This window comes from Micropterus dolomieu, linkage group LG15, assembly GCF_021292245.1.
Source record: "Micropterus dolomieu isolate WLL.071019.BEF.003 ecotype Adirondacks linkage group LG15, ASM2129224v1, whole genome shotgun sequence".
Classification (NCBI taxonomy): Eukaryota; Metazoa; Chordata; class Actinopteri; order Centrarchiformes; family Centrarchidae; genus Micropterus; species Micropterus dolomieu.
Window position 1 is genome coordinate 13,075,503 of NC_060164.1, and position 27,934 is coordinate 13,103,436.

At 41.1% G+C, this 27,934-nt stretch overlaps 1 protein-coding gene across 1 annotated transcript; it reads left to right on the plus strand.

Annotated features, from left to right (window-relative positions):
* The first annotated feature begins 1,350 nt into the window (after positions 1-1,350).
* On the plus strand, positions 1,351-27,519 carry ptpn20 (protein tyrosine phosphatase non-receptor type 20). Its single transcript, XM_046071451.1, is given in 49 exon segments — positions 1,351-1,383; positions 4,008-4,155; positions 4,361-4,524; positions 5,760-5,825; positions 5,925-6,159; positions 6,162-6,172; positions 6,264-6,339; positions 6,793-6,873; positions 7,097-7,172; positions 7,421-7,574; positions 7,811-7,882; positions 8,086-8,260; positions 8,463-8,598; positions 8,694-8,832; positions 8,926-9,078; positions 9,288-9,473; positions 9,576-9,738; positions 9,840-10,107; positions 10,211-10,290; positions 10,724-10,801; positions 10,889-10,996; positions 11,143-11,259; positions 11,403-11,611; positions 11,853-11,954; positions 12,683-12,776; positions 13,179-13,264; positions 13,794-13,965; positions 14,467-14,678; positions 15,200-15,298; positions 15,401-15,918; positions 16,752-16,927; positions 16,988-17,391; positions 17,992-18,162; positions 18,294-18,468; positions 18,581-18,791; positions 18,889-18,926; positions 19,171-19,260; positions 19,992-20,053; positions 20,392-20,553; positions 20,638-20,887; positions 21,186-21,289; positions 21,454-21,536; positions 21,916-22,052; positions 22,151-22,299; positions 22,560-22,650; positions 24,015-24,349; positions 24,461-24,676; positions 25,242-25,304; positions 25,393-27,519. Coding segments are annotated over 48 exon segments (7,182 nt in total). The 5' UTR covers positions 1,351-1,383; positions 4,008-4,031; the 3' UTR covers positions 25,504-27,519.
* The last annotated feature ends 415 nt before the right edge of the window (positions 27,520-27,934 follow it).

Genomic DNA, 27,934 nt, shown 5'->3' on the forward strand with positions numbered 1-27,934 from the left:
TGAGCCTGTTTTCATATTTCTTGTTTTAATGTAAACAAAGGGGCAGTCTCAGGAATTGAAACACAGCTATTATGATTGACAGGTGTTTTTACATCTAGATATCTAGATTATCAATATTTTCTGGAGGAGGTTCTTACATCAGTGATGTTAGTGAACACGGATGGGGAAACATTTCTATTTAATTTCTATTAGGCTATGATTATTTGGTTAAAAAAAAAAAGAAAATACCATTTTCACCTAGTTAAACTCTTGCTTTGTATGTCAGTAGTAGTACTGCACTTGTGATTTACAGTGAGCTATAGTAAATATTGACTGGGCTTTCAATAGCATTATCTACTATTATAGCAAGTTAGGGAGGGACTTCTCAGACTGGGTCCAATGGTCATATTAAAACCTACGTTTCCAGTGCGATGCTGCAGTAGCCTAATCATACCCTATAAATAAATGTAGGGCTATAATTTGCGTGATCACTGTGATCAAGGCAATATTTGGCGTTTTCTCTTATCTCCTGTCCATATTAAACTGCGGAATCAATTGTGGACTACATAGGCTCTGCAGAAATACACAGCATAGTAGTAAGGGTACCATCTAGAGTTCACACATCAGTTCCTATAGGCTACGCTACAACACCGGGCGTATAAGGAGCCATGCTCTGCGAAGGCGTGGGACTGAAGGACATTAGGCAGCCTAAAATTATGTTTACTTAGCGCTGAGTAGTTTAAATGCTGCCTGCACCCACCTGACAGTCCTGGACGGTTGTTATTTATCCGTGTCCCTGCGCAGATACAGCGCGGCCTGCAGAGACAAGCTGCGCGCAATATACACCAGCATGGACAAACGTCCCAGCACCGACTCTCGCAGCAAGTCAAGGCTACTACGGTTTCTTACCCCTTGTTCGAAGAGAGTCCGCAGTGTTATGATCATTGTGGGGGAGCAGCCTAGCAGCAGCAGGCTACAGTCCACTCGTTTGGCCGCGGTCGTTCGTCCTTCCCAGGCGTCTCTGTAGCGCACCTACCGCCGGGGATTCACCGCACCTTTGGGCGTCAGACGGATTAGTTAAATCGGCGTGGCTGATCTCACGCCAGCCGCTATTGGTGGCTCTAATCCAATTAAGTGATTAAATGCGAGAAGCTAAGAATAGCACCCATTACAGTAAAAAGTTTCAGATCTTCAGCGTGGCGCTGGTGGTGATAAAGCAAATGAATGGGGCACCACGTATAGTTAATGTCATTGATGTATTACCTGCCAGACCGGAGCAGCCTTCACTGAGAGGACGTCAAAGCAGCACTGCGATGATCACAAGGATTATTTTGGATCCGTTGTGGGAGCACTGAAGATAGTACAAAGGATCAGACCGCTGACATAGGTTACATATGGTACCAGGTAATGTTTCTACCGCTGAGCAATTGTGTATCATCCTCCTCCTTCCTACAGTGATGTTTGACAGTTTGGTGAATTGAGGTGGGTGTCTTCATGTTTAGATACATTTGTTCTGTTATTCAGCAATATATTTCAGATGCAAATTCACTTTAGGCACTAACCATAGCCTAAACATTCACTGGACTGGACTGAGATTTACCTTTAAGAGTCATAATATGCATAGTATAGTCTTCATATTTAGGCCTGTGTCAACAGAAATCATGAAATGTGTTGTTTGTTAGAAGCTGCTTATGCTGTATACATAAATTGGACTCTGACCACAGTAGCTTAATGTCTATGTTTAGTTTTTCATAGTACATGAACATGGGACTGTAGTGTCACTTTGTATTATAGTGAGAAAGAAGGCTGTAAGAGACCTAGATCCTGAAGACGCATTTTGTCCCAAATTCCTAAGAATACAGTACAGCTTCTCCTCTGTCTGTGTCTACATCATGTGGTTCGTCTGCTAAATGGATCAGTGAGCTTGTCTGTAACAGGATAATAAGACTAGTTGTTTCCTTAAAATCATGACATGCTCTGCATTTTAGTCTAAACATAATGACTAGGATTATAAAGATGCATGTACACTCAGGGAGAAAATGAGAAAAAAAATGTGTATGCAGTGGCAACTGGTGTGTAAAATGGACATAGTGTCAGATTATAAGATACTAAAAAGAGTTGGGTCCAGACAGCAAAATGCATCCTGCATGAGAGACATTTCTTCATGCTTTATAGTTCCACCCTAATTATGAAGTTTTAAAGGTTGTGATTTAGGGAATGGTGTAGAAAGAGAAAGAGAAAGTTTGATGTTGATGGTGAGAGAAAGCAGGAGAGGTCAGACTTGGTCTAGCCAATCAACACATCCAAATGTAGTAAAAGCCATGTTCATAGTCAGGTATCGATATAACTAGTAACCAATAACCAGGTCCCTGTTGGTCCCTGCAGCAGTGAATGGCTTCACAACATTACTCCAGTAGCTTTACACCTGTAGACAGGCCACTTTGAGGGAGTACAGCTGCTAAAGTTCTGCTCGAGAGTGGAAATCCAACTTTCTTCTTCAATGTTTTCTACATAACAACAGTAGGCTGATTTCTCATTAATATAACGATTTAATCACTGATTCAACCTGTGCAGTTTTAAGAAACCTCATGACCTTGGTTTTTTTGCCACACACTTAATCTTGCATGACTTTCCTTGTATTCAGTCGACAATCTGTGTGTCACAAGCCGAGGATAAGTTCAGTTAAGTGAAGGATTTAATCAGGCCTAAAGTAATTGGGTTGGTTTGTATCAGTCGAAGCATGTTGCTTTGTTCAGTACACTGTGTGGTTGGCTGTGAATACCCTATTGTATTACTGCTCAGGAACATTTAGAGGAACTGGCAGTCACAATTAAAAGATCCAGTGGAATAAAAATCAAGATGGTTGGGTTTCACAGCGCTTAGTGTGTGTGAGGAACAGCCACATTATGTCTTCCATAATTGAGAAAATTTAATGAAACTTATAGGATTATTATATTATATTATTATAGGATGATTCTCATGTTGTCAAAACTGGTTATGTGTAAGTTTAGACAAAGAAGATTTCTCAGACTTTAAAAATCCTTAAAAAGTAATGTGTTGCAGTTATTTCTGCCCTTATTTCTGGCAGCTTCTAACGGAAATATCCATTCTAGTTTTTAATGTAATCTTCTAAAATGATGGCAATTTCAGTTCAAGTCTAACTGAGAGTTCATCTAGATAAAACAACGATTGGCCCAGATTTACAACAATTTGAATGAGATAGACATTTTCTGTGGAATTGGTTCAGTTTTACTGTACATCTAATTCAGCTAACATAATTTAATATAATTATGAAAAAGAGGAACTAAATATATAGTCAAAATAATATGTGTTATGCATGTTATATAATTGATGCAAAGCAAAAACATGACTAATGTTCAAAGTAAGAAAGCTTGTCTTTGCATTTCCTATAGCATCCTCTGTCTGTCAGGTCAATTTTCATTTTTCCCTCCACATTCTCAACTGTGTATAGTTGTGGTAATTACAATGTGACAACAAACTAACATGGGATCATGACACAGTTTCTTTGGTGCCAGAAGCACAGCTCTCTCAGAACTGGCCTCTGGTCAGAAGAAAGCCTATTACGAAATGGGAGGGGCAGAGAGAGCGAGAGGCAATGAGACAACTAGAGTAAGATAATCTAATCAGTACAGTGCAAAGGACTGTATTTCTCTTTTAAAGTCTCTCAGTACTATTTCTCATAACTGTCTCCGAATGCAAAATAATGCTGACAGACTATGACAACAACAGTAATACCCTCGCAGAGAGATGTAAAGATGAAGTCGAATCTGGTAGTGAAGGTGATGAAAGGATAAAAAACATCCAGCAAGGAGCAAAGGGTTACTTTATTCTTGTGAGAGATGAAAGACTTTCAAGACATTGATTAAACTCCCGTAGATGTTTTATTTGTATACAACACAAAAGCCATAAAACCTGTTTAGAATATTACCTTCAACAAAAGCTGTAATAGGTGATGTTTTGGGTTTTTGAGTGTGTGCGTGTTTACTCTATGTGCGGTACATCCTCAGGTGCCTGCTTGGAATGTGTGCAGGATGAGCAGCACATTTGTTACATTAGCTGAAGTACTGGAGGCACGAGGGGGACCTCTGCTGGAGGAGGAGGTCTGGTCCCTGCTGCTGGGCACTGCAGAGTCTTTAGTGGATGTCTCCTATAAGGGTAAATCATTTTAGAGAACCCTCTCTTATTGTCGACACACATATGGTATATCTTGTCTTAATGCTATGGCCATGCTGTTATGTTACTGCAGTGTGAATGTAACGTAAACATATATCTTGCAGAATTTCTGTTTTATTCAGTAAGACATTACATAAAAATGTATCAAGAGAATCATATATATCATGGACTTACCACTTTTTTTCAGGTCAGAACAATATGTGTAATATCATAAGCCCCACCTCCTTGCTGCTGTCAGCCACTGGTACCTTAGCGTTTAAGAACTGTGGCCTATCAGATGAGGTATCCACCTTCACTGCTCCAGAGATGCTGCAGGGCCGGGCCAGCTCAACCAAACCTGCCATAGAGAGGGTCAGTGCATACATCCTCGTACCTGTTCTAATAAAGCACATGAAGGCTGATGGCAGACTTGTCAAAGACTAAAGAGTATGAGTTCATATTGTTCCTTTTTTATCAGTAACTTTAAAGTCTGCATTGGTTTAAACTGATTACAAGTCTGTGCTGTTATATCCTGATCTGTCTTTTTCCTTGGAGTATAAAACCTCAGGATGTCAGGAGTTGAAGGACGACTGAGGTGTAAGCTTGCCATCTAGTGGCTGAGGAAAGAACCTCGACCTGATTTACTAACATTTAGCATCAGAATCAGAATCTGTTTTATTGCCAGGTACATTTTCACATATGAGGAATTTGACATAGTATAAATTGGTGCTTACAGTACAAATAAACATAAATAGAAATCTAAATATATAAAAAGTAAGGAGGTCAAAAAATGTACAAGTATAAAAAAAATGTCAGTAATACTAAATATATGTTTATGAACATTCATGTAGAAAATACTCATAAGTAACGTTTGTAATGTTTGTACTTTTTGTACTTTTTGTAAAGTTATTAAAAGGTAATTGATTAAACTCTCAAATTTGTAATCACTTTGTATTTATATAACCCATAGATACATAAGCATTTATGTTAGATAAATTTACCTTTAAAAGCTTCAATACAATACAAAACAACATGTACTGTGTCCTCAACAGATACATGATTTGCTTTATGCACTTATAGACACCACAAGCGTTGCCACCTTTCACTTAACTGATGGACCGTTTATTCAATACTGTCTATTTAAACAGTAAAACAAAATTGCCATTTATTAAACCATATTTAAATTATGTGTTTATGAATTTTGACATCTTCTTTAAACAATTTGAAAGACGAAATAAGTTAATGGACACATTATTAATGTACTTTTAATTCATAGTATATTTCCCCTGCTTGATTAAAATATGTTGTGTGTCAACATAGTCCCATACTTTGAATCTCAAATTCTGCACTTTACCTAGAGATGACAACACACATAGTTGATATAATTTCTGCTTGTATGTATATATGATGATTGATGCTCAGCTTGGGGTTTTAGTTATGGTGCAAGGGTTGGTTATAAATAATTATTGAAAAAACATCAATGCAAGCACAAATACATGTTATAAATGTGTGTAAAAGTAAATCGTATTATTTTAGAGTTAGTTTGTAATATCTCATTATAGCAATATGTCCAATCTGTCTTGTTAATAATCAATTTTGTTGCACAGATGCTGGTGTATTCACTGGGTATGACTCTCTACTGGTCAGTTGATTTTCACCTACCTCAAAATCAGGTGGGAAGCCCTGATACAAAGCTTTAATTCTTAATTCAGTACCGTCACAGTCCCTCACCTCAGTTATTATAATTGTTTTTTCACTCTCGTTCCTCTCAGCCAGTCCAGTTGAGTGACCATCTAAACAGCCTCCTCCTCAGCATGTGTGAGGACCTGGCCCACCGCAGAGTAAATCTCATCTCCATCCTGGAAGCCTGCGAATCTCAGCATAAAACATCCATCCTGCCACCGCCCACCAAAGTCATCAGACAGCTGGTGGAAGAGGTTTTTCATGAATCAGTGAGTCAAAATATCCACCTACAGGATTTTCCTGTCTGTGAGCATTTTAGCTTCTCAGCTCTCATTGTGTATGTGTCAGAATTTAAAGGCATTCTGCATAATACACTGCATAGTGACAAAAAATAAAGATGATTGTAAATAGTGGCTCTTTTTCTACAGATGGACCACGGCTCTCTGCCTGACAGTAACGTCCCTTTGAGTGGCAGGAGCCAGATGATCAGAGAGAGACTTCATGGTGAGCATGCATGTTAGAGTCCCAATGAACTTGAGTTCTATTAAATGAGTTGCACTCAAGTAGAATCCAGAGCATCACATAAGAGAGGAGAAAGCTGACCTTATATATTTGATGCTAATCACAATCTCAAACACTGGGAATTATGGGTATTGTAAAAGAGTGTCCTATTGTGCTTTTGATATCAAAAGTCATCTACATATTTACAGAAAGTAGTGGGAGTCATTCTTTTGACTCAAGGCAGTGTACAGGTCAACAGGATTAAAATCTTAACCTAAAGCATGCCAAGGATTAGGCTACTGCGAAAGCCAATAATCAGAAAGTGAGTGTGGATGCTCTAGGCTAAACCCTCTGCTAGCCTCAGTTCTGTCCAAACATCTCAGTGTCTCCGCGGAGCACAGAAACGGCAAGGAATCAAACATTGCTGTCATCTTTCATCTCTTACCTGGTTGACAGGAAAGAGAGGGCCATTTTCAGATTACAGCGAAGGGAGTACTGAAGGGAGAAGATACTCAACGGACTCTGACTCAAAGTCAGGTACGCATTTTAAACCAAAACTTAAAAGACTGTAGGACAGAAGGAAACCTCATCTACTGTCAAAATAATTTGTCTTATGTCCATTTAACAAAATTGCTCAGGCTGGTGTGTGGATGTAATTCATGCAAAATGTTCATCAATGACTTCTCTTTAATGTGTGTCCCAGCAGTAAGATGCTTGTTTTGACAATGCAAGCACTCATTTTATGTCCTTTTTTTTCTAGGGAGTTTACCTCAAAGACCTTGGAGACAAAGACCAACGAGCTCTCCTACACCGTTGTACCAATCTTCTTTAGATAGGTATGTAATATATGCATGCATGTATACACACCATCAACAGCAATATTGTAGTTAGAGGAAGATTCTTCAGCTATTAGAGCTATCTGTGTGTGCACGTCAACATAAATAAATGCAATCTCCTCTCGCGCTCCATCATTGTCTGTAGTGACTTTGAGGGGACATGACATTGTCTCAGAGTTTGACTTTTCCAACTTGTCCACACAACTATTGCACAATCTGTCCTTCACCACCCCTCTCTCTCCCCTCAGACTCTCTCGTGGGGTTCGTCACAGGGACAGCACCTGCAGTTGGCTTGGTAGGAGCCCCCACCACGACGTCTCTCCTAAGGCATCAGGCAGATCTCACAGTCCTTCCATCACCTTCAGCGAGTCCTCACTCAGCCTGAGCCAGAGGAAAACTAAGGTAAGAACTTTTTTTTTCTTTTAATAATTGTTCAGCGATATAAATGCAAGGGAAATGCTTTTGTAGAACATAAACTCAAAATGTATATTGCGGTTCTATACTACAAGCAAGAGTATTTAGTGCAGGCGAGGGTCAAATGTCATTTTAAGAGCAGACAGAAGAGCATTTACAGCACAAAATCCTGTCGGATGTGTTGCTGCTTGAAGAGTTTATATTATAAATGTTTGTTTTGTCAGGCTTTGGGTCCTGAGTTCGTCAGAATGACAGATGAACAACAAATTGTTCTTGATCTTCCAGGATCCATTGTGGTAAATTTCTGATATCAGTTCATCTCCTCTGTTTCAGTTGTCAATTTTAATGTAAATTGCTGGTTTTCACACTATTTCAACTTGGATTTTCTTGCATCCTAAATGTCTGTTTCCAAAATTGCATAAGTATTTGCATATTTATGTGAGCGTGTCTGTAGGGTTTTTTATGTCCATGTGTGTGTGTTTGTGTGTGTTCAACACAGTCCAAAAAGGGACGCTTGTCTTCGTCTCAGAGAGAAGTGACTGTAGTGCTGCCTAACGGACAGCATGTGGTGGTTCGCTGTGACATTAAGTCCAAAGCAAGAGATGTGTTTGACATGGTGGTGGCTCACGCAAATTTGGTGGAACACTTCTACTTTGGTCTTGCCTTCCTAGATGGTAAGATGACATATTATATGGAGCCGAACCCATTTTGATTGCACAGGAAACATTTGTAGAAATTTATGTCAAAATATTCATAGTCCAACATGGGCTTTCTTACTAGAAACACAAAGTTGATGTTCTTTCTTTGTGGCTCTTTTGTTGTTTGAGTCATTTCAGAAGTCTGAGGTTAAAGCATCTTTTCTTCCTCATATTGCAGATGATGAATATTTCTTTTTGGAGCATGAAACAAAAATCTCCAAAGTTGCACCTGACAGTTGGAAAAAAGGGCATATATCCTCCTTTTTGGTGTTTCTTCGAATCAAATATTTTGTTGATGATATTTCCTTTATTTTGTAAGTACTGCACTGGTCTTTAACTTATATGTACTAAATCCATTGATAGATAAACACAGTTCAAAAACCTATACTGCATTTTGTCTGTTTCCTAGGCACAGACTTACTCGTCACCAGTACTACTTACAGCTGCGGAAGGACATCTTGGAAGACAGGCTTTACTGTAATGAGGAGACAGGCTTGTTTCTGGTTGCTCTTGCTCTGCAGGCTGAGTTTGGAGATTACATGCCAGAGGTACCAAGAACAAAAAGACAAATGTTCACCATATGTCTTTAATTTTAAGTATCAGTTTCAGTGTGTCACAGCATCACATTGGTGTCTTTTTAGTTGTATGGTAAGAATTACTACCAGCCAGAGCATTATGTGTCCAAGAGGATGCTGGAGAAGCTGGCCCTGCCCACTGTTAAGGAAGAGCTGCCAAGACTACATGCAAGTCATGCCCAGATGCTCCCTGAAGAGGCAGAAACAGAGTATCTAAAGGTATCCAGACTACCAGTGAATTAGCTCACTTTGTATTTGTGGCTATTTGTTGTGTGTACTTTTCATTAGTATTACTATTTGCTCTGATGACACTTTGAAATTTCCATAAAGTCTAAATGAGTGTAAAAGAAATGGCTCCAATTTAAAATGTAATGCATATGCTTTCATGCAAAAACACACATGGCATTTAAAAAAATATGTACCCCCAGATTGCCCAACAGTTACCGGAGTATGGTGTTATGTTCCACCGTGTGGGGAGAGAGAAAAGACCAGTGGTGGGAGAGTTGGTTTTGGGAGTCTGTGCCAAAGGAATCATTGTGTACGAGATGAAGAACCACCTCCGGACTGTCACCAGACGCTTCCTCTGGAGGGAAACCGACTCCATATCAACTGGGGTAAAAAAAATCACTGGCATCTCAGTCAGATATTAATAAAGTCCAGCTCAATTTGTTGTAAAGCTCAAAGTACATGTATGATGACTTGTGTCTGTCTTTCAGCGGCGTAAACTGATTATAGAGTGTGGTGGGCCCAGCGGGAAAAAGCACAGTTTTGTAACTGAAAGCTCAAAAATAGCACAGTACCTCCTGAACCTCTGCTCAGCACAGCACAAGTTTCATAGTGAGATGACATCACGACAACTTAACCACACCATGATACCAGGTGGGAAAATTAGATTACATATCAACAGAAGTCAGCTCACAAAGGTCATAGCCGAGAATGACAAACAATATACAACCCCTGATTCTTTCCTGTTTCTCCAGATGAAAACATGCATAAGTACATGTCTGTCTACCAGGCTCGTAACTTGAACCTGAAGCGGATGTCCTTCTCAGAAGGCATGTTGAACTATGTTGGTGTGACACCTGGTCAACCAGACTCCATGTCAAAGTCTTGTGAAGACCTGACTGCCAAGCTGGAGGCGCGGCTGCGCCAGCAGAGAGAGATGAGGAGGGAGATGAGCAGAGAGCTGAACAAGGAGCTCCCTGATACAGGGGACCTCAGGGACATGAAAGAGCGACAGTGTTGGAGGTAGCCCTTCATGATAATAACATATCATAGTCTTTGTATGGAAACATACTCTCTGAACATTAAGGAAACATCTATGTAATGCTACTGTGCACATGTGTTGCAGCACTCCAGAGCCGATTCCCAGAATGATGTCCTGTGTCTCATTACAGAAGCGGGACTCTGACGCCTCTTCCTCCACACGATGTGAATATGTCTAGTTTTTGTGAACACAAACATAAGGTTGATAATAAAAAAGAAAAAGCAACATTAAGCATATTTAGTATGGTGTTGGGCCACCAGGACCCTCTTGAGTTTGGATGGTGGTCATAAAGAGCTTGTCTTATATGTTGCCCAAAACGGTGTTTAACTGGGTTATGATCTTGACTGTGAAGGCCTAAAATGTGATTTACATTTTCATACTCATCAAACCTTTCGGTAACTCCTCATGGCCTGTATGGAAGCATCTGCACTTGTTGTGTTTATCTTGCCATTTAATGAGGCTTCAGTAAAGCTTCTTTAATTTGTTATTGTCTGTATGTTGACATGATGGAGGCATGATGGCTCACTGGTTAGCACTATGATGTAACAAGAATGTTTTCCCCGTGTTTTTACCATATGTAAAACATGTTCTTTGCAGTTGATACACCAACCAGGACCCCCCCTGAGAGAGAGATAGTCTGTGTGAACCTGAAAAAAGATCCCAAACTGGGGTTTGGTGAGTCCATTAAGGCAGTTTTAGCTCGATGTAAAATAAATTATTCTTGAGATTTTTCTCTTCACTTTCTCTCTGGTCTTGTTTCAGGCTTTGTGATTGTGGGTGAGGACAATACAGGTAAACTTGACCTTGGGATCTTCATTGCTTCCATCGTGCCTGACGGGCCTGCTGACAAAGATGGACGAATCAAACCCGGTACGAGGCACCAACAATGGGAACTGGAGACATAGACACTGGCTTAAAACTTAATATACAATGTAACATGGCTATAGACAGAAACAAAATTGGGCTGCACGACAACCTGTAATAAGGACTTTGTAATGATTTTTTTATTTTTCCAGGTGGACGTCTGATCTCTTTAAATAAGACTAGTCTGGAAGGAGTGACATTCAGTGACGCTGCTACCATCTTACAGAGCAGCCCTGAAGAGGTGGAGCTCATTGTGTCCCAGCCTAAACGTAAGATCTGCTTTGTCCTCTGAGAAGTACATACAGTCATATTCATAAATCATTGTCAACCATTACTATGTATACGAGTGACACTTAATACAACATATATGTGTACTGAGGTCCTCTATCCCACCTAGTTGTTTTCCCATCAGAGTGTCTGAAGGACTGTAAGACTTCCTTCAATCAAAGTACTCTGGCTTTGGCGTTGGAGAGGGGCTTTGGGTCACAGACCACACTGAGTGGCACAGAGTACCGCCCCGCTGTGGAAGAACTGGAGGAGGCCATCACTCTGTCCAGCATGGCAACCCCAAAACAGAACAGGCGGCTTCACATTCCTGTTGTGCGAATACATGATGCCAAGGTTAGAAGCATTGCTCAGCTAACAATGGTGAGAGATAAGTGACTTTGTTTCCGTGGAAGCAGAGTTGTCAACATGAGGTCCAAGGTGATAAAGAAGTTCAACTAGTGCCAATTGTTAAATGGATTAAGTGCTCAGTTAATGTGCTGTTGCATTTAACTGCATCAGCTGTATCTTTTCCTCATTCATCCCTTTCCAAATCAAAAACGTTTTGTCTGCTTACCTTTTTCTTGCTCTTTTTCAGGATATGTGTTCCAGATCCCCCTCTATCTTAAGTTTAAAAACTGGGGAGCAGTTTACAGTGGAGCTGAAGAAAAGCAGTGGTAGTCTTGGCATGAGTGTTGCTGTGAGTTCCCCTTTTATGCAGCATTTACCTTATACATTCAGTTACTAGTTCATTAGGTACATTTAGGTGAAACCAATGCAGTCAGTCCTGCAATAAATCCTACCTTCAAAGTGCACTGCAGTTGAACTGCACAGCATTAAATATAGAGGTGTTTCTGTTTTAGCCTACCCTCATTGATTTTATGGGATGGACAAAATAATAAAAACACCTGTCAGTATAACGCAATACAATTTAACAGCACTGCAAACTACATCCTTCAAAATGACCACACAGTGAATCAACAGCGCTCTAAAACAGAAACTGAACATTGTAACTTTCATTACTGTAGGACCTTTTTTAGGACTGTTGTAGTAGACTGTATTAATTCTTGGTACGGTGTACCTAATAAACTAGCAACCATGTGTATCTTCCAACTAGACCTCTCTATAGGAGAAAATACTATGACTAAAATACTACTACTGTGTCTAGACAGAAAGTCTTGTGACTCATGCCATGTTGACATATTAAAGCCCAAGTGAATTGTGCCAAGAACTTAGTGACATTGTTGCCTTGTGTGAGATCAACCCAGGCAAACGATTTACAGGCCTAAATGGGAAAGGCCAACAGGTAACAAGCTATGATGCAAAGCAGCTTGGATCCCTATGTGCTGAGTCAGTGTACATTTCTATGGTTATTTAAGTCCTGTGGCAATGACTAATAACTGATTTTTAATCATTTTGTGCCAAAAGGGAGGAATAAACACCAACGTGAGATTTGGAGGCATCTACATCAAGAGTCTGGTGCCTGGAGGTGCTACAGAGCAGGACGGGCGCATTCAGATCGGTAATTCAGACATGATGAAAACAATGTGAAATATATGTCTCATTCGTCACAGACCTCACCCTGTCTGTTAGCTTGGGGGAAATCGTACAAAATATTAAAATATTAAATATCTGAATGTGGATTGAAGAATGGTGCTAGAAAGGAGCAGAGAAGCTCTTCTTGAGGCATTTTATAATAATATTGCCATTGTTTTGTATCTTTATGTTGTAAGTTATTTGTATATGGGTGTGCCACTGAAGCCACTGGGCTGTGTCTGCTTAGGCCATGGTTCAGTGAGCAGGAACGACTTTTAGATTTGTTGCCATGCCAATCAACCACACACACACACACACACACACACAAACCGTTTATGTATTGATGTTGCTAATGATGATGAGATTTGTGTTTGTGTGCATATGACAGGTGACAGACTGCTGGAGGTTGATGGGTACAACCTAAGGGGCGTGACTCACCATCAAGCTGTCGAGTGCCTGAAGAGGACCGGGGAGGTATACAAACACACATACACGTGCACACAAACATGCAAACATGCTGTAAAACACAAGTGCACACAAACATACTCTTGTTGGCTGATTGCATTAATATTAGTACAATATGACTGTCCTCTCCAGAAAAAAACTATTTAAAACAACATATGTTCATGTTCAGTTTAAAAACATATTTCCATGATGACACACTTTCCCTAACCTTATCAAAGTAGTTTTAGTTACCTCAACTTAGCTTTATCATAAAACCTAACCGAACCATAAAAGGAATGAGAGATCAGACAGCCCTCATGAGTTTTTTTATGAGGAGTGCATTATTTTATCATTTAGTTGCAATCACTTGTTGGGCCCTTCGACCTTATCTACAGTAATGTAAAGAGACAATGCTCATTCAAAGTTAATTATAAATACATATCATAAAAAGCACTGTAGCTGGTGATACTGCACATTTCTTTACATACTGTGATGATGCATGTTGAAGTATAAACTATTGTACATATAAAGGGGGTGTATGTGCATCTCTTCCCCATAGGTGGTGACCCTGCTGTTGGAAAGGGAACCCGCAGTAATATTGGAGCCCAGACCTGACTCACCCTGCCCCCCTTTGGCCCACAGTCCATCGTATACACAGCCCCCCAGGACTGAAGTCTCCATGGAAACAACCTTGAGTGGTCGCACCAAGGACTATAGCTTTGTGACTGATGGTGCGAGGGGAGAGGAAGGGGCACATATGCAATGTGCTCACAAAAGACAAAAAAAAAAAAGAAAAGATAGACAGTGTCAGGCACACACACACACACACACACACACACACACTTGCACACACAGCCCAGAGGTTACTGTGAGTCATCTGACAGCTACATTGTGGTTGCTGTCAGAGTCAGCCAGCGCTGACGTTGCCTCAGTCCCCCGAGAATGCATGCACTGAAACCTTGAAGCTGCCTGTTCAGCTTAGTTAAAGAGACAGTTCCTCATCTCTACAAAACCTTCCTTTCTTTACTGAAAATGGTACAAAGATGTGTGTGCTTTTTCAGATTCTGTCATTGGAGATATTGCTGCAAAAATAAATAGGAAGATATATGTGTTTGGGGGGATTGATGAACATTTTTTAACAGTGAAGCAAATCGCAGCCCTGATTAAAGAGGAAAGATTACACAACACACATTAATGCTCCAAGATCCCCCTCCATTTCTTCTCTTTCCTAGAAAACACGCATGAAGTGGTACTGAAGAAGAGTTTGTCCGGACTCGGCTTCAGCTTTAACATCTCGCAGCTGCACTCGGGGCCAGAACGTGGCAGCGTGGTCCGCATCAAACGTCTGTTCCCAGGTCAGCCAGCGCTAGAGAGTGGCCTGCTACGAGAGGGAGATATCATTCTGTCTGTCAACAAAGAGCCTGTCAAGGACCTCTCATACCAGGTAGGGAGTGGGGCATTTAAAATGACCACTAACCCTTACATATTTATACAAGTGAATTAACAGTCAGTGTTGTGTTATAGTTTTGTTTGATATTTTTTAATTCTGAAATGGAGACATAAAACAGTGGCGCACAAACATTTTAAAAGAATAGATACAAGGTGCTGACTACAGCCTAAAAAGTGTTTTTACCTTGTTAACTAATGGGATTTTGTCTGTGGACAAATAATTGCGAATGGACTGGTGAGCGGCTCTTGTGGCTTTGCTCTTGTTTAAGATCTCGGCCACGTCATTGGTTCACTAATCCCTTAATCTCATACTACTGAAAATAGCAAGCTGGTTGTGTCATAGCATTTGATGTGATGTAATCTTTCGTGTACAGCCAAGGAGTTACAGTGGCATTCCCACAGATGCATTTAAATATTTTAATTTGATTTGCGAGTCTGTCTCTAGCTGTACCCAGGCCCGCTGTACCCAGACTTTTCTCGCACTGACACACAGTTTTGTTTTTCATGCTGTTTCAGAGGGTTTTGTTCCTGCTACGTGGAGCACCATCTGAAGTTCATCTGCTGATCTGCCGACCAGGTCCTGGAGTACTACGTGATGTAGATGACAACACACTGGTGAGCCCAAGTGCACATACATATACAGTATGTACCACAGGAAAGAAAACACCTACGTTAGACCCGGTAATCCAGACAAACCATCTTACCTCCTCTCTGTAGAGTCCTGCACTCTTCCGTGAGGTTCGATCTCGGTCTCTGGACATACGACTAGGAGAGGACTACACGCAGCTCCTTAAGTTTCAATATGATGACAAAGTGTTTGCCCAGAAGCAAGCCCCCAACCAGGAAGAAGATCTGACCAACACAGCTGAGAAAAGCCCAGAACCTCCTGCAGCTCCAGCACTCCCGGAGACCCAGACGAGTCTGGATGGTGAAGTGCAGGCCAACCAGACTCTCCCATCTCCTCCTCGCTTGCCCCCGTCACCCACCTCACCTACATCACCTCCATCACCAGTCTCACCAGCCACACCTGCCTCCCCAGCATCCCCTGCCACACCTGTCTCTGGCTCTCCAGCTCCACCAGAGTCACAACGAACTGGGGAACCAGAGGAACAATGGGAGGTAGAAGCAAAGGAGAAGAAAAAGGACGGAGAAGAGGATGTTCCAACAACAGCGAGCTCACCTGTGATGTTTATGGACGTCTGTCCTAAGACTGCTTCAAACTATGGATATGCCAGGTAATGTATTGAAATATACACACATGAAAATTATTACATTACACAATAATACAAATGTTTGTATCAATTATTCCTCTCTTGTAGCCTGGCATGCCTAATGAAAAAGTTTGTACATATTTCACAGAGAATACAGCCAGCAAATATTGAAGCCATTTCTGCAACAATGGATTTGACTTAAGAAATGCTTCTCAGACTACTCAGCAGGATTATCTAAGTCTCCTATGTCCAGGCGTTTGTTTAGTTCTGCATTAGTACTGCATTAGAACGACTTAATACCGCAGTAATAATGCATGCTCTTGAACTAGAATATTGTCATAATTAACAATTTTGGCGAAATTGTGCCTACCTACGACCTATTCATTGACCAAGAGTACTGCTCATAATAGCACTGGCTGTCAGCAAGATCAGGGCAGCTATGGAGTGAGCTTTGTTTAGAGTTTGCAATCAAAGTCATTTTAGACATTTTATTATATATTAAATTTTTTTTCTTGAATTTGAATTTATACATTTTAAAAAAGCATTTATGAAATAACAAAGACGAATAAAAACAGCATTTAAATTGTGTATCTGAAAAAGTAAAGCAAAAGATTATTGAATCTGCAGAGTAATAATCATATTTCCTTCTTCTGTCTTCAAACATAAAATAATGAATTTTATTTTAAAATGAAATTGCTAAATTGATTCAAAAAGTACATTATTGCTACTCAAACCCACAAAGCAGCTCTGATTCCCCAGCTGTTTTTTACTGGGGTGAGCGCCTGTTGCCATTGTTCTTTATGTAGAAATCATTTAATTTTTGGGACAGCAACTTTGTACTGTTTGTTTATCTGCAGGGGAGTCAGAGAGGAGGCAGATGGAAGTGTGACCTACTGCCTGATGGGAAACGGATTGACTATCATGGCAGATGAAGAGTACTTGACCATCAGCTCCACACTGGAGCCTCATCACAGCCTTCCCTCCAGTCCGGCCACTCACACTCCAACAACCAACCTCACAGCTCTTCGCTCTCAAACCTCCATCAGCTCCTCTAGTTTCAGCTCTCAGAATCTAAGCCTCAGCGCTCACATCTCGACTTCCACCATTTCGCCCCTCAGCCTCTCGTCTGACATCCCGACCACTTGCTCCCTGGCCCACCCATCTCAGCCACTCACAACGCAGCCACCGAAAGTCAAGTACCACCCAATCCAGCAGGGGTTTCTTCCAAATCACTACAAAGCCATCTCCAAGAACAGTAGGCCTATGGTGCCTCCACCCCAACCTCCTGCTCCTCTGTTGACCCCCATCACAGCCCAGGTCACCTCCTGTGTGCCTCCCTGTGCCAGTCCACCTGCACCGACGCTGCCAACCACAGTGCTGCTCCCTCACACCCAAAGCCACACACAGCTGAGGGAAGAGCCAGAGATTAAAGAAAGGGAATACAATGATGATTATGATGAAGAGGATGAGAAGGAGGAGGAAGAGAGTCGAAGAAAGGTAAGTTTGTGCTTTACTTTTATCTTTGCTACCAGCAAACACTTCTGCAAAAATGTTTGCTCGTAGACAGACATTTGAAAACATTTATATGAAGTTTGGTTAATAGATTGGCTTTGGGTCAATGAACCAGTAATTCAAGTTAATTGGTTATTTGGCTTAAAGCCAGTACTGAACTGAGATACTGTATATAAATGTCAAATGTGCTGTGTATGTTTTGCAGGTTCAAAAAACTATTTAAAAACATTTACCAGGACAAGTGTTTTTCCTGTAACTAAAAATTGTGATGCCACTATTTAACCAACATAAACAAACAAGACCAATAACAATATAATGTTTCCAAATTTCTTAAACATAAATCCAATTTACTGTTGCTTTCATACCTCTCTCTTTCTTTGCACAACTGATTTACAGCAAATATTGTGGTTAGGTGATGAGAAATCTGTGATTAGAGGTAAGGGAATTTTTGGAAACCACAAAGTTCAACAAAGTGTAGGTTAAGTTTAAGCTTAAACATGAAAGTTATGTCTTTACTGTTACATTTATTTGAAGAATTTCTGTAGCTGTTAAATAGATAAATAGTCATTGTTTCTTGCCTTTCAGGGATTGGTTAAAGAGTTTGAGCTGACGGTGATTCTGACCAAGTCCAGGAGTGGAAGCTTTGGGTTCACCATCACTCGAAGCAAGCTGGACAACTGCTACTACATACAGGAAATACTGGACAACCCAGCCAAGTCCGATGGACGACTCAGGGCAGGAGACAGGCTCATCACAGTACGCACACATACACATGCACACACAGCCATACATTTTTGCTCCATTAAAAACATAATTTTGTTATGAGCTGTTTATGTAGAGTATGTGGTGGTCAAGTTGACTGTGAGCAATTCCTTCTCTGTTTCCAGGTAAATGGGCATGATGTGACCAGTGTGGCAGATGATGTAGCCATGACTATTCTCAGGTCATCTCCGAGAAGACTGAGTATGACCCTGGGGAGGGCAGTTAGCAACTTGGTGGCCCCTCCTTCCTGTGACAGCCTGCCTGATATAGTTCTGTACAAGACACCTTCGGGACAGCTGGGTAAGGCACTGTACATACAGTATAATACAATACAGATTCATACATTCGGAAGACGCAGCACATCACCAGTGTTATTTGATTCTGTCAACTATATGTGTGTTCTCCTCTCCAGGCATAAAGCTGACAGGAGGCATTGGCAGCAAGTGGCAGGGCATCTACTGTCTGGAGGTAGTACCAGGCTCCCCAGCCAGCGAGGAGGGCACCGTCCAACCCAACGATAAGATCATCTACATCTGCGGCAGGTGCACCCTGGGAATGACCCTGGAGGATGCGGTCAAAGCCTGTGAGATCGCCCCTCGTAAAGTTAAACTTAAAATCATCAGGTATGTGCCCTCAAAGGCTAGAGAGATAGACACTGAAGTAGGTGTTTATGTTTGTTTTTGTATCTTTGAATGACTCTATTGTTTGTGTCTGTCACAGAGAAGACCAGCCAGTGAACCCCAAGGCTAAATGGAATGGTAAGGGTTTATTTCTCCTGCTTGAGTTAACTCAAGGAGATACAGTAAGTTTAGTTGTTATATGCACTGATGGATTGCCTAGAAACCAGATATGTTTGTGCTCAAGTGAACAATGATAATTTAAGTTCAATCATTACCAGAAAGTCAGTCTTGGGAAGGCAGGCAATTATTGTACATCTGTCATGCAAATGTTTCCTTGTACACTTTATGGTCATGCATCTCTAAACACCTTTTTCCTTTGTAGGACTGTTTGACTGGAAAACAAAGGACAGGAAGTTCTTTACTCGTTTTGAAGAGCCTGTCTCTCCAGACAAAGACTCTCCTACCGAAGATGGTGAGTTTTCTTTCTCTCCCACATTTATTCATCTATGTTTATCTCCTCTGAACTTTCACATGGTCTATCAGCGCCATAACTGGTTCCCATTCACCCTTTTGCTTGTTGCTCCTTTGTTTGAGTGAAGCCGGATCTCAGTGCTGAAAGATAGTTCTCTTTGCAGCTGTGTGTGTGTGTGTGTGTGTGTGTGTGTGTGTGTTTGTGTGTGTGATCTGAATGCTGACAGATCCTGGGCTCTCACAGCAAGATTAATAATTAGCAAGCCTCAGGCCCTCCACTGGTGTATTGGACTGCAGGGCTGTAGCCATCACAAACACACACAGACAGTGCTATCAGTGGTCTACAGGGCAGCTAGCTCAGTTGCCTGGTGACAGGGCATGCAGCGGTAAGGGACAGTGGAGAGGGTCAGTCTGAAAAAGACCAGCCTTGTTCACTTGTCATAGAAGAGACATACCCATCAACACTTCTCTGTCAAAATGGCCGAAGAGGTGGGAGGTTGGTGTGTGTTGGTTGACGCTGGTCGCATGGATGGAGATTCTGGTACTTCTGGTAGGGAAGTTCCATTGTTAGCTTAGGGCCGAACTCCAGACGTTTCCTGTCATTCAACTTTTACATCGCTTTTACTGGCTTGATCAGTGTTTATCGCACGCGTAACTTTTTAGATGCAGTATCTAGAGTTGTTTTGTCAGCATTGGCTACTCATTCATTGATAACTCTTCTCATTTTTTCAGTTGAAGCTGTGTGTAGGACTGCTGGAAATTTCCGATGTCGCTCTCTCACCCAAGAACAAGATGTAAGTTTTTGAATATATTTCTTCTGGTCCTTTAATTCACCTATTGCCAACTCTGTCTATTATTTTTCTTTAACTGCACATCTTTGGAAGTGTCTTTTGAAACACACACTGTAACATGAGTCTACTCTGTGTCGATCTGCTGGGGGTCACTGTCTGCATATACGTGTGTCTGTCAGTCTTTGTTTTATACCTGATTCATTAAAAATATAATGGCATTTTTCTGCAGAACATAAGGTGCTTCTGCAAATACACTAGAATAAAACTGACAGAAAATGACACTCTCTCTTCCCCTGCCACTGACTTGAATTCTGGTTTTCTTTTTCCTTTGGTCCCTTTAGAGTTGTATCATGCAAGTGGATTTCACAAAACCAGAAGGAGGAGGCCTTGGCTTTGCTTTGGTTGGGGGAACAAATGGCAGCATGCTCAGAGTGAAGGAAATCTGCTCTGGTGGCGTAGCTGAGCAGGATGGCCGGCTGAGAGTGGGAGATATTCTATTAGAGGTAACAACCCAGCATACATCTTTTTGTCTGTTTTATTACTCCCATCATGGAGAAAACCCCTGAGCCTTGCTATGTATATTCTAGGTGAACGGTGTTATTGTGTCCGGGCTGAGCTACAGTAAGGTGGTGGACATCCTTCGTAAAGCTGAGGGCAGTGTACAGCTCACTATCTGCAGAGACGTCCTGCCCCTGACCTACTCCGAGTCACCTACACCGCCCAACATGTCCGCTCAGACTGAAGCTATTTTAGCTGAGCAGCCAGCTCCTGTGTCCAGTCCTGATACCTGTTCCTCTCCTGACGTCATGCTGAATAAGCCAGTGGAGCACCCCCCTGGTACGATCTCTGACAACTGTCTTTGCTGTTTATCAAGAATTTTATGAAGGATTATGATACTGAAATAAAGAGCTATCAAGTGACTTGAAACTCAAGTCAGATTTAAGCTGATTTAATTAGGACTTCACTGCTGTGCTACTAATCTACTAGTCTTTTAAATGGGCAGCATTCACAGACTTGTAAAAATTGCATTTTAGCTTGCAATTTGCTTTTGACTTGTTACTTGACTTGGACTCACCTCAGAGGACTTAAAAACAGCCCTAACTGAATATATTGTGTCCTACTATCATTATTTCAGAGCCAACTTCTGATCCTGTGGTGAGTGAAGGTGTGTTCCTTACCTCACCACCTCCTCCACCACGCAGACTGACCATTATAACGGAGGAAACTTCAATTAAACAGGTAACATGCACACTAACAAGTACACATACACAAGTACAAGAAATATACTGCCATAATTATGATGTAAATGTTTGTTTAAATTAAATCATACCCCCCTGCTAACATCTACTACTAACATCTATTACTAACTTCTTGCTTCTCCTGTCTGCATGTCTGTGGAACAGGAGAGCTGTAACAGCACCCCATCTCATCAAGCTTGCTGCCCATCTCTCAATGTCACTGACATGTTGCATGGAGCTTCTGACAGGTAATAACTTCCCAAACTATGCACCTCTGTATTGTCTATTTCTCTCCTCTCCTCTCCTGTTTCCTCTTTTGTTTTGGTCTGCTGGTGTTCACTGTTCACCACAAGGAGGCAGCAAAGAGCAATAAATAAAACGCCACCCTGGGATAAATGCTGTTGCTTACAGACCGTAAACCCCAGTGAGACAAAAATAGTGTTAGTGTATAGTACTATTCTCTGTAGCCTCAAAACAAAAGCTATGGCAGAAGTATAGCCTCTTGTCTATACTGTATTTTAGGTGGAAAAGTCGCAGGGAAAGGAAGCTCAGCCTTGCATGATTTCATCAACTCCTACCGAAGAGTAAAAATGGTCTGCTCTCACCCCTGCCCCCTGACTCCCCCAGGAAACAAATTGTGACCAAACTGTTGGACCAGTCCTGCAAAGACATCCAGAAAACCCAGTCAGACGGCTGGAGCAGCGAAGAAGAAGATGATGATGTATTTGACTCCACCGGTCGGGAAACGACCTCACCCCAAACAGGTATCTATTCCTCTTATGCTGATGTGAGTGAAAATTGGATCTATGCCGATCCATACAAGCTACCCATGTACTCCTCTTTTCCTTTTTTGTTTCCTCAGGCCCACCCATATTATCAGAGGAGGAACTGGCCAGTTTAGCCCTCATTAGCCCCACCAAGACCAGCCAGTATTCAGGCTGCAGGGTCAAAGCTCTCATTCAGATTCTGCAGCATCAACTGGATCAGCAGGAACTGGTCAAAGAGTTTATGGTGTGTATGTGTTATAATGTACACATTTATTAATCTGTAGCATTCATAGTTGTAGAATTGCCTTAACAAATATTAAAATTACACATTGACCTGTTAATGTGCCATTTAACCTTTTCCCACATTGATCCTGAGATAAGAACAATATAAAGAAGGTTATTATTATTAAAGCACACACATGGACTGATATACTGTGATCCAGCTGCACTATTTTAAGTGATTAAATTTTCTTTTTGTTATTGTGTTCATGCTGTTTATTTCAGGCTCTGGAGCACCTGAAGCCCTCTGACAACTGTCTGGTGGGAAAAGCCCCCGAGAACAGAGATAAGAACCGCTATAGAGACATCCTACCCTGTAAGTCTGAAAGAGGACTTCTGTTAACTTTAACTCTCTATGGGCAGAACCTAAACTTTTACTTTCTCCATTTGTTCAAACCCCTGTGCTTCATTATGTGTTTCCCTATTTGAGGTTTTTTTTTGTTGGTGAGCTAAAGCTTGTAAAAGCTGGATACTCACAGACTTGGCATTTATAGGCTAGCCTGTTTGTAAGCACTTTTCTTAGCTGCTCAGTTTAAGTTGATTGTAAGGTCTTTACACTTAAGTAATGTCTGCGCAACAAATCATTTCCTACATTAGTATCAATAATTCACCGGTGCCGCACTTTTAATTTTCTTGGAGTCAGCCAAGTATGATGAAGAAGATGAAGAAGATGCCATTTGATACTAACCTTGTAATTATCTCAGATTTATATTTTTAATAAATGAAGCAGAACCAGGAGAAAATAATATTACAAGCTGTATTATTAATATGAATTTCAGGGGGTAAATACAAAGAAAGGATGAAAGGATATACTCTACAAAAGGTGTGTGTGTGTGTGTGTGTGTGTGTGTGTGTGTGTGTGTGTGTGTGTGTGCGCGCGCGTGTATGTATGTGGGTGCACGTGCATGCACTCTGGGGTGTAATGCTTGAATTGTGGCTAACTCTGATGATATTGAAGAATGTGAAACAAATCTGCAAGTTAATCTCTCAAACATCTAGTACACATGTACACACACACGTACAGAAGCTTTTACTTCTCCAGAGTGTGTTGGGGTGAAAAGGGTCAGAGTTGAGACGGATGAGTGTGATGAAAAGGATAGTGACCCCCAGTGGAATACCCTGCACCTCACCATATGCCTTGTTGCTTGCAATCTGTTACAACTGCTGTTTGTGCAAAAGGTCCATTAAAAAGGGCATGTTATTAACAGATCCGATCCATTCCTTGTAGGCTTTAACTATTTTATTTGGAAAGCCTGGATTTCCAATTTGTGGCTTTTTTGACCTCACAAGCAGGAGGCGGGGGACAAACCCAGAAAACATTCCTTACTGCCTTTGGTCTATCACCCCTCTCATCACCAGCAAACTTCTTCACAGCGCTGGTTTGTTGTGCCAGACTCCAGACCTCAGAGCTGTTTATTTGGCTTTATTTACTGTACACTTAGACTGGGTACCTTTTGCACAACAACAAGGTAAGCAGTGTCTGTTGTTTATGATCGAGAAATGAATGGATTTATCAAACATTGAGAGAATGTAGGGAATGTCTGTCGTTCTGTTTGTGGGGGGGGGGGGGGCTGCTGAAGGTGTCATTTGTTTAATACAGTTATGCATGGTCACACTTAAAAACAACGCACACAGACAGTTTAGGTTTTTTTTTTTTTCTCTGGCCCTCTCCCCCCATAGATGACGAAACCCGTGTTCCCATTGGAGACAACCAGGACTACATTAATGCCAGCTACATCCACATGCAAGTTGGAGATGAAGAGTTCTTCTACATCTCCTGCCAGGGCCCTCTGCCGACCACAGTGTCGGCCTTCTGGCAGATGATCTGGGAAAACAAATCTGATGTCATTGCCATGATGACCCAGGAAGTGGAACGGGGAAGGATCAAGTGTCACAAGTACTGGCCAGAGAACCTGGGCGTGCCTCTGGACACCAGCAGGTACCAGCTTTACCTGGAGAATCAACAGTACCTGGAGTACTTCCACATCAAGATCATCCGCATGGTGGAGAGAGAGGTGAGAGAATACCTGCTTGCCTGTCAAATGTCATTTAATATTATGGTTTATGCTGAACTTCAAAATTCATCTTGAAGTGGAACAATTCTTAAACTTAAATTGTTATTTCAGACTGGTGAGACCCATTTTGTCCGTCACCTCAAGTTCACACATTGGCCTGACCACGGTGTGCCACACAGCTCTGAGCAGCTGATTCGCTTCATCCGCTACATGAGGGCCATGCACCACATGGGACCAGTCACAGTGCACTGCAGCGCCGGCATCGGACGCACAGGAGTTCTCATCTGCACAGACATTCTCCTCAGCCTCATTGAGAATGATTTGCCTGTGAGTGGAAGCCATTTAGAAGTCAATTAATGTGTTTACCATACCATTTTTGTATTTTTAGTCATGCTAGTGGTATGGTTGTGGGGATGGCAAGGATCTTCGCCCTGTCTACTACTTTGAAATATTTCAATAATAATATTTGGTTATTTTAACTTTGGTGTCTCCTGACCTTTCATCAAGTGCCATCATCAAGTAAAATCTTTATTTTATGTCCAATACTTTGCTTTTTGAGCAAATACCTGAGAAACAAAGGACATTTCCACCAGCCTCAGCTGTAATTTGTGTTTAGTGCTTATTAGCAAATGTCCAACATGTTAAACTAAGATAGTAAAGATGTTAAACATTATACCTTCATCAGCAAATTGGTATTGTTATTGTCAGCGTGCTGACGTTTGCATTTAGCTCAAATCACCACTGTACCTAAGTCCAGACTCACAGAACCGCTCGCATGGCTGTAGACTCTTAGTCTTGTTACTTTATTATTGATATTAGAAAGAAATTGTAGTCATAGACTAGTTTGCACACATGCTGTAGTTGTACCTAAAAGCCTTCTGTCTGTCTTCAGATAAATGTGAGCGACATCGTAAAAGAGATGAGGCTTCAGCGGCATGGGATGATTCAAACCAAGGTCAGTGCCAACAGAAGGGTTAAAGTTCAAGCTTTAAAAAGGGACAGTTTCCTAACACTAGACATGCCCTTTATCTCTCTCGTTTCAGGAACAGTATCTCTTCTGCTACAAAGTTTGGTTAGAGGTTTTACAGGGAATTTTACAGCTTAACAGCAACCAATGGCAACCGGAAAGTCCTCAGGACCACAAAGTAGTTTGAATGTTTCCACCTTCAGTTCATCTACCTGTAAAGCACAGACTGTGTTTGAGTAACCACATGCATCTATCACAGCATAGACTGGTGAAACCTTTTTATTTGGCTGTAGTTAGTTTAGTTAGCTAGAATATGAAACCTGTACTTTCTTTTCTTTCTGTTTTGATACTTTGTGTTGAGGTCTATTGTTTAGTGACAGTGACTTCAATTCTGGTTTATTTGTTCTTGTATGTGCTTTTGGTGCTGTGATTATGTCAATTTAATTTAGATCACTGAGGTCATTTGCCTTTTCAGGCTTAGTGATTTGCCTTCTGTCTCTAGCATCTTTTTTTGTCACTATTTGAATGTATCTCATTTATTTTTCTCCATGTCATTTAAATTGCAAACTGCAATCATTTTTCATATTGCATGGAATTCAAAATATGGTAATATTCATATCTCTTGTCTGGCAGTCACTAATGTCATCAAAGTGCACAAGTGCACAGTAAGATTATCATACCAAAGGGAGTATCTGTTTGTGACCTTGATGAGTAGCATTTGATTAAGCATTGTGTTCATCATTTCATTAAGTGCATTTGTACCCTGGAGAAAAGGGCATTAGCAAAAGAACACTATTGATTTTTCAGTTCATCATCTAAAGAAATGAAAAGAATCAAGTGCCTTGGAATGACTCACACCGCTTGCTCCACATTGACCCCGAGCCACTTGTCACAAGTGGTCTGGGATAAAGAGCAAGAAACTGATTTGAGAGCACCTGGTGGTGGTTAGATTGAATGTGCAGCTTTCAGTCTGTTTGTTGTCTGAGGTGGATGTTTGGTTGATCCAAACCAGAGGAGGATTACATCTCACCTTTTTAGTTCATTAACTTGTAGCTTAGAAACAATGTGAAGATTGCACATCGCCTGTCATTCTTTTTTTGTTTGTTGGCCCGTTTTATACAAAACACTGTCACAATGAAAGTCTTACACATATTCAAAACTTGCACACCCTAATACAGATAATGAATGATTCAACATAACAAACATTTGGATAAATTCTCAAATTTCTCTTTTCACTAAAATTTGGATGAGGTATGAACACTAAATATTCAGATTATTTTGTGAAATGTACAAAATTGATTTAAATGTCAATAAAATTATTAGTTTAGGCTTTTAGGTGTAATTTGTTATGTAGCAACATCCTTTGTCTGTATTCAATAGCTATTTTAATACAGACTCAGCCAAAAATGCAAAAAATATTATGAGGTTTACAAACTTTCCATTTTGCCACTTTAAATGTATATGACATATAAAAAATACAGAACTACATCTCAGAGTCACAGATCAAAGAGGATTTATAGCTGCTGGTTTGAACCTCAACCTTTGGATGTAACTGCTTGTAAGCTTTGTTCTTTAGGCTGCTATCACACACACACACACCAGCTCTCTTATTGCATGCAGACTCTTAGAGTGCAGAAGTCTGAGCCTGGAGTTTGACGCAATGACTTGAACATGATCAAAATGTGGAATGTAACAAAGCAATACTCTCCACGAGGAGGGGAGAGCAGAATGTCATCCTCTTTCCTGATAGATCCTCCAAACTATGTGGAGCATGTTGGTAAGACATATGCAGTACTGTACATGTGAATGTGAATGACTATGCAGAGCCATCAGACTCTGCACTGTGTATGCAACATCCATTCCATCAATGCTGGTCAGTTGGTTTCCAGCGATGGATAACCCTCTGTTGTGTGCAAATTCATCTCTTTGAGATCCCGTTGATATGTTTTCTCCCTCAGATCTAGGAAAACGATTATTCTTGAAAGAGCAAACAAAAGCACATTTTGCATTCATCTGTGAAAATGCATCTTGTACAGTCAAGCAAGTGCTTATGCAATGGCATTGTGAAATGAAATAACCCTTAATTGCACAACTGCTTATTTATGCTAAATTAATATCTTCACTGCACTGTACAAGCCACTATGTAACCAATAACTGAGAACAATGTAATACCTCTCTTTAATTAAAAACTATTCTGAAACTTGTTTGTGTGTTATACAACTCATTTTACCCCCTGACTCTGAACATAACATAACTCAACTTGAACAACGGAACAAGAGCATTGGGTTTTCCCTGACGGCACATACAGAACAGAGAGTCGGAGGCGGCCCTAAATCTAATTCCACTGAGCCCCCTCTCCACTTTTACTGCAGGGTATACTCCCTCTCGGGTTTTACTGCAGGGTAAATAAGCTGGTCTCACAGGGGTCTTTGTGACAGCATGGAAACCCCTGAAAACACACTGCACGCTCCGCACACATTAACATGATGCTGGGTGAAGCCACGAAGCAGATTTACTCCCTCACCTCTCTCTCGCTTTCTCCCTCCATCTACTCCCACTGACCTTGGGCTCTATCTCCACAACCCCCCACTTACACACACATATACACAAACCCCTAG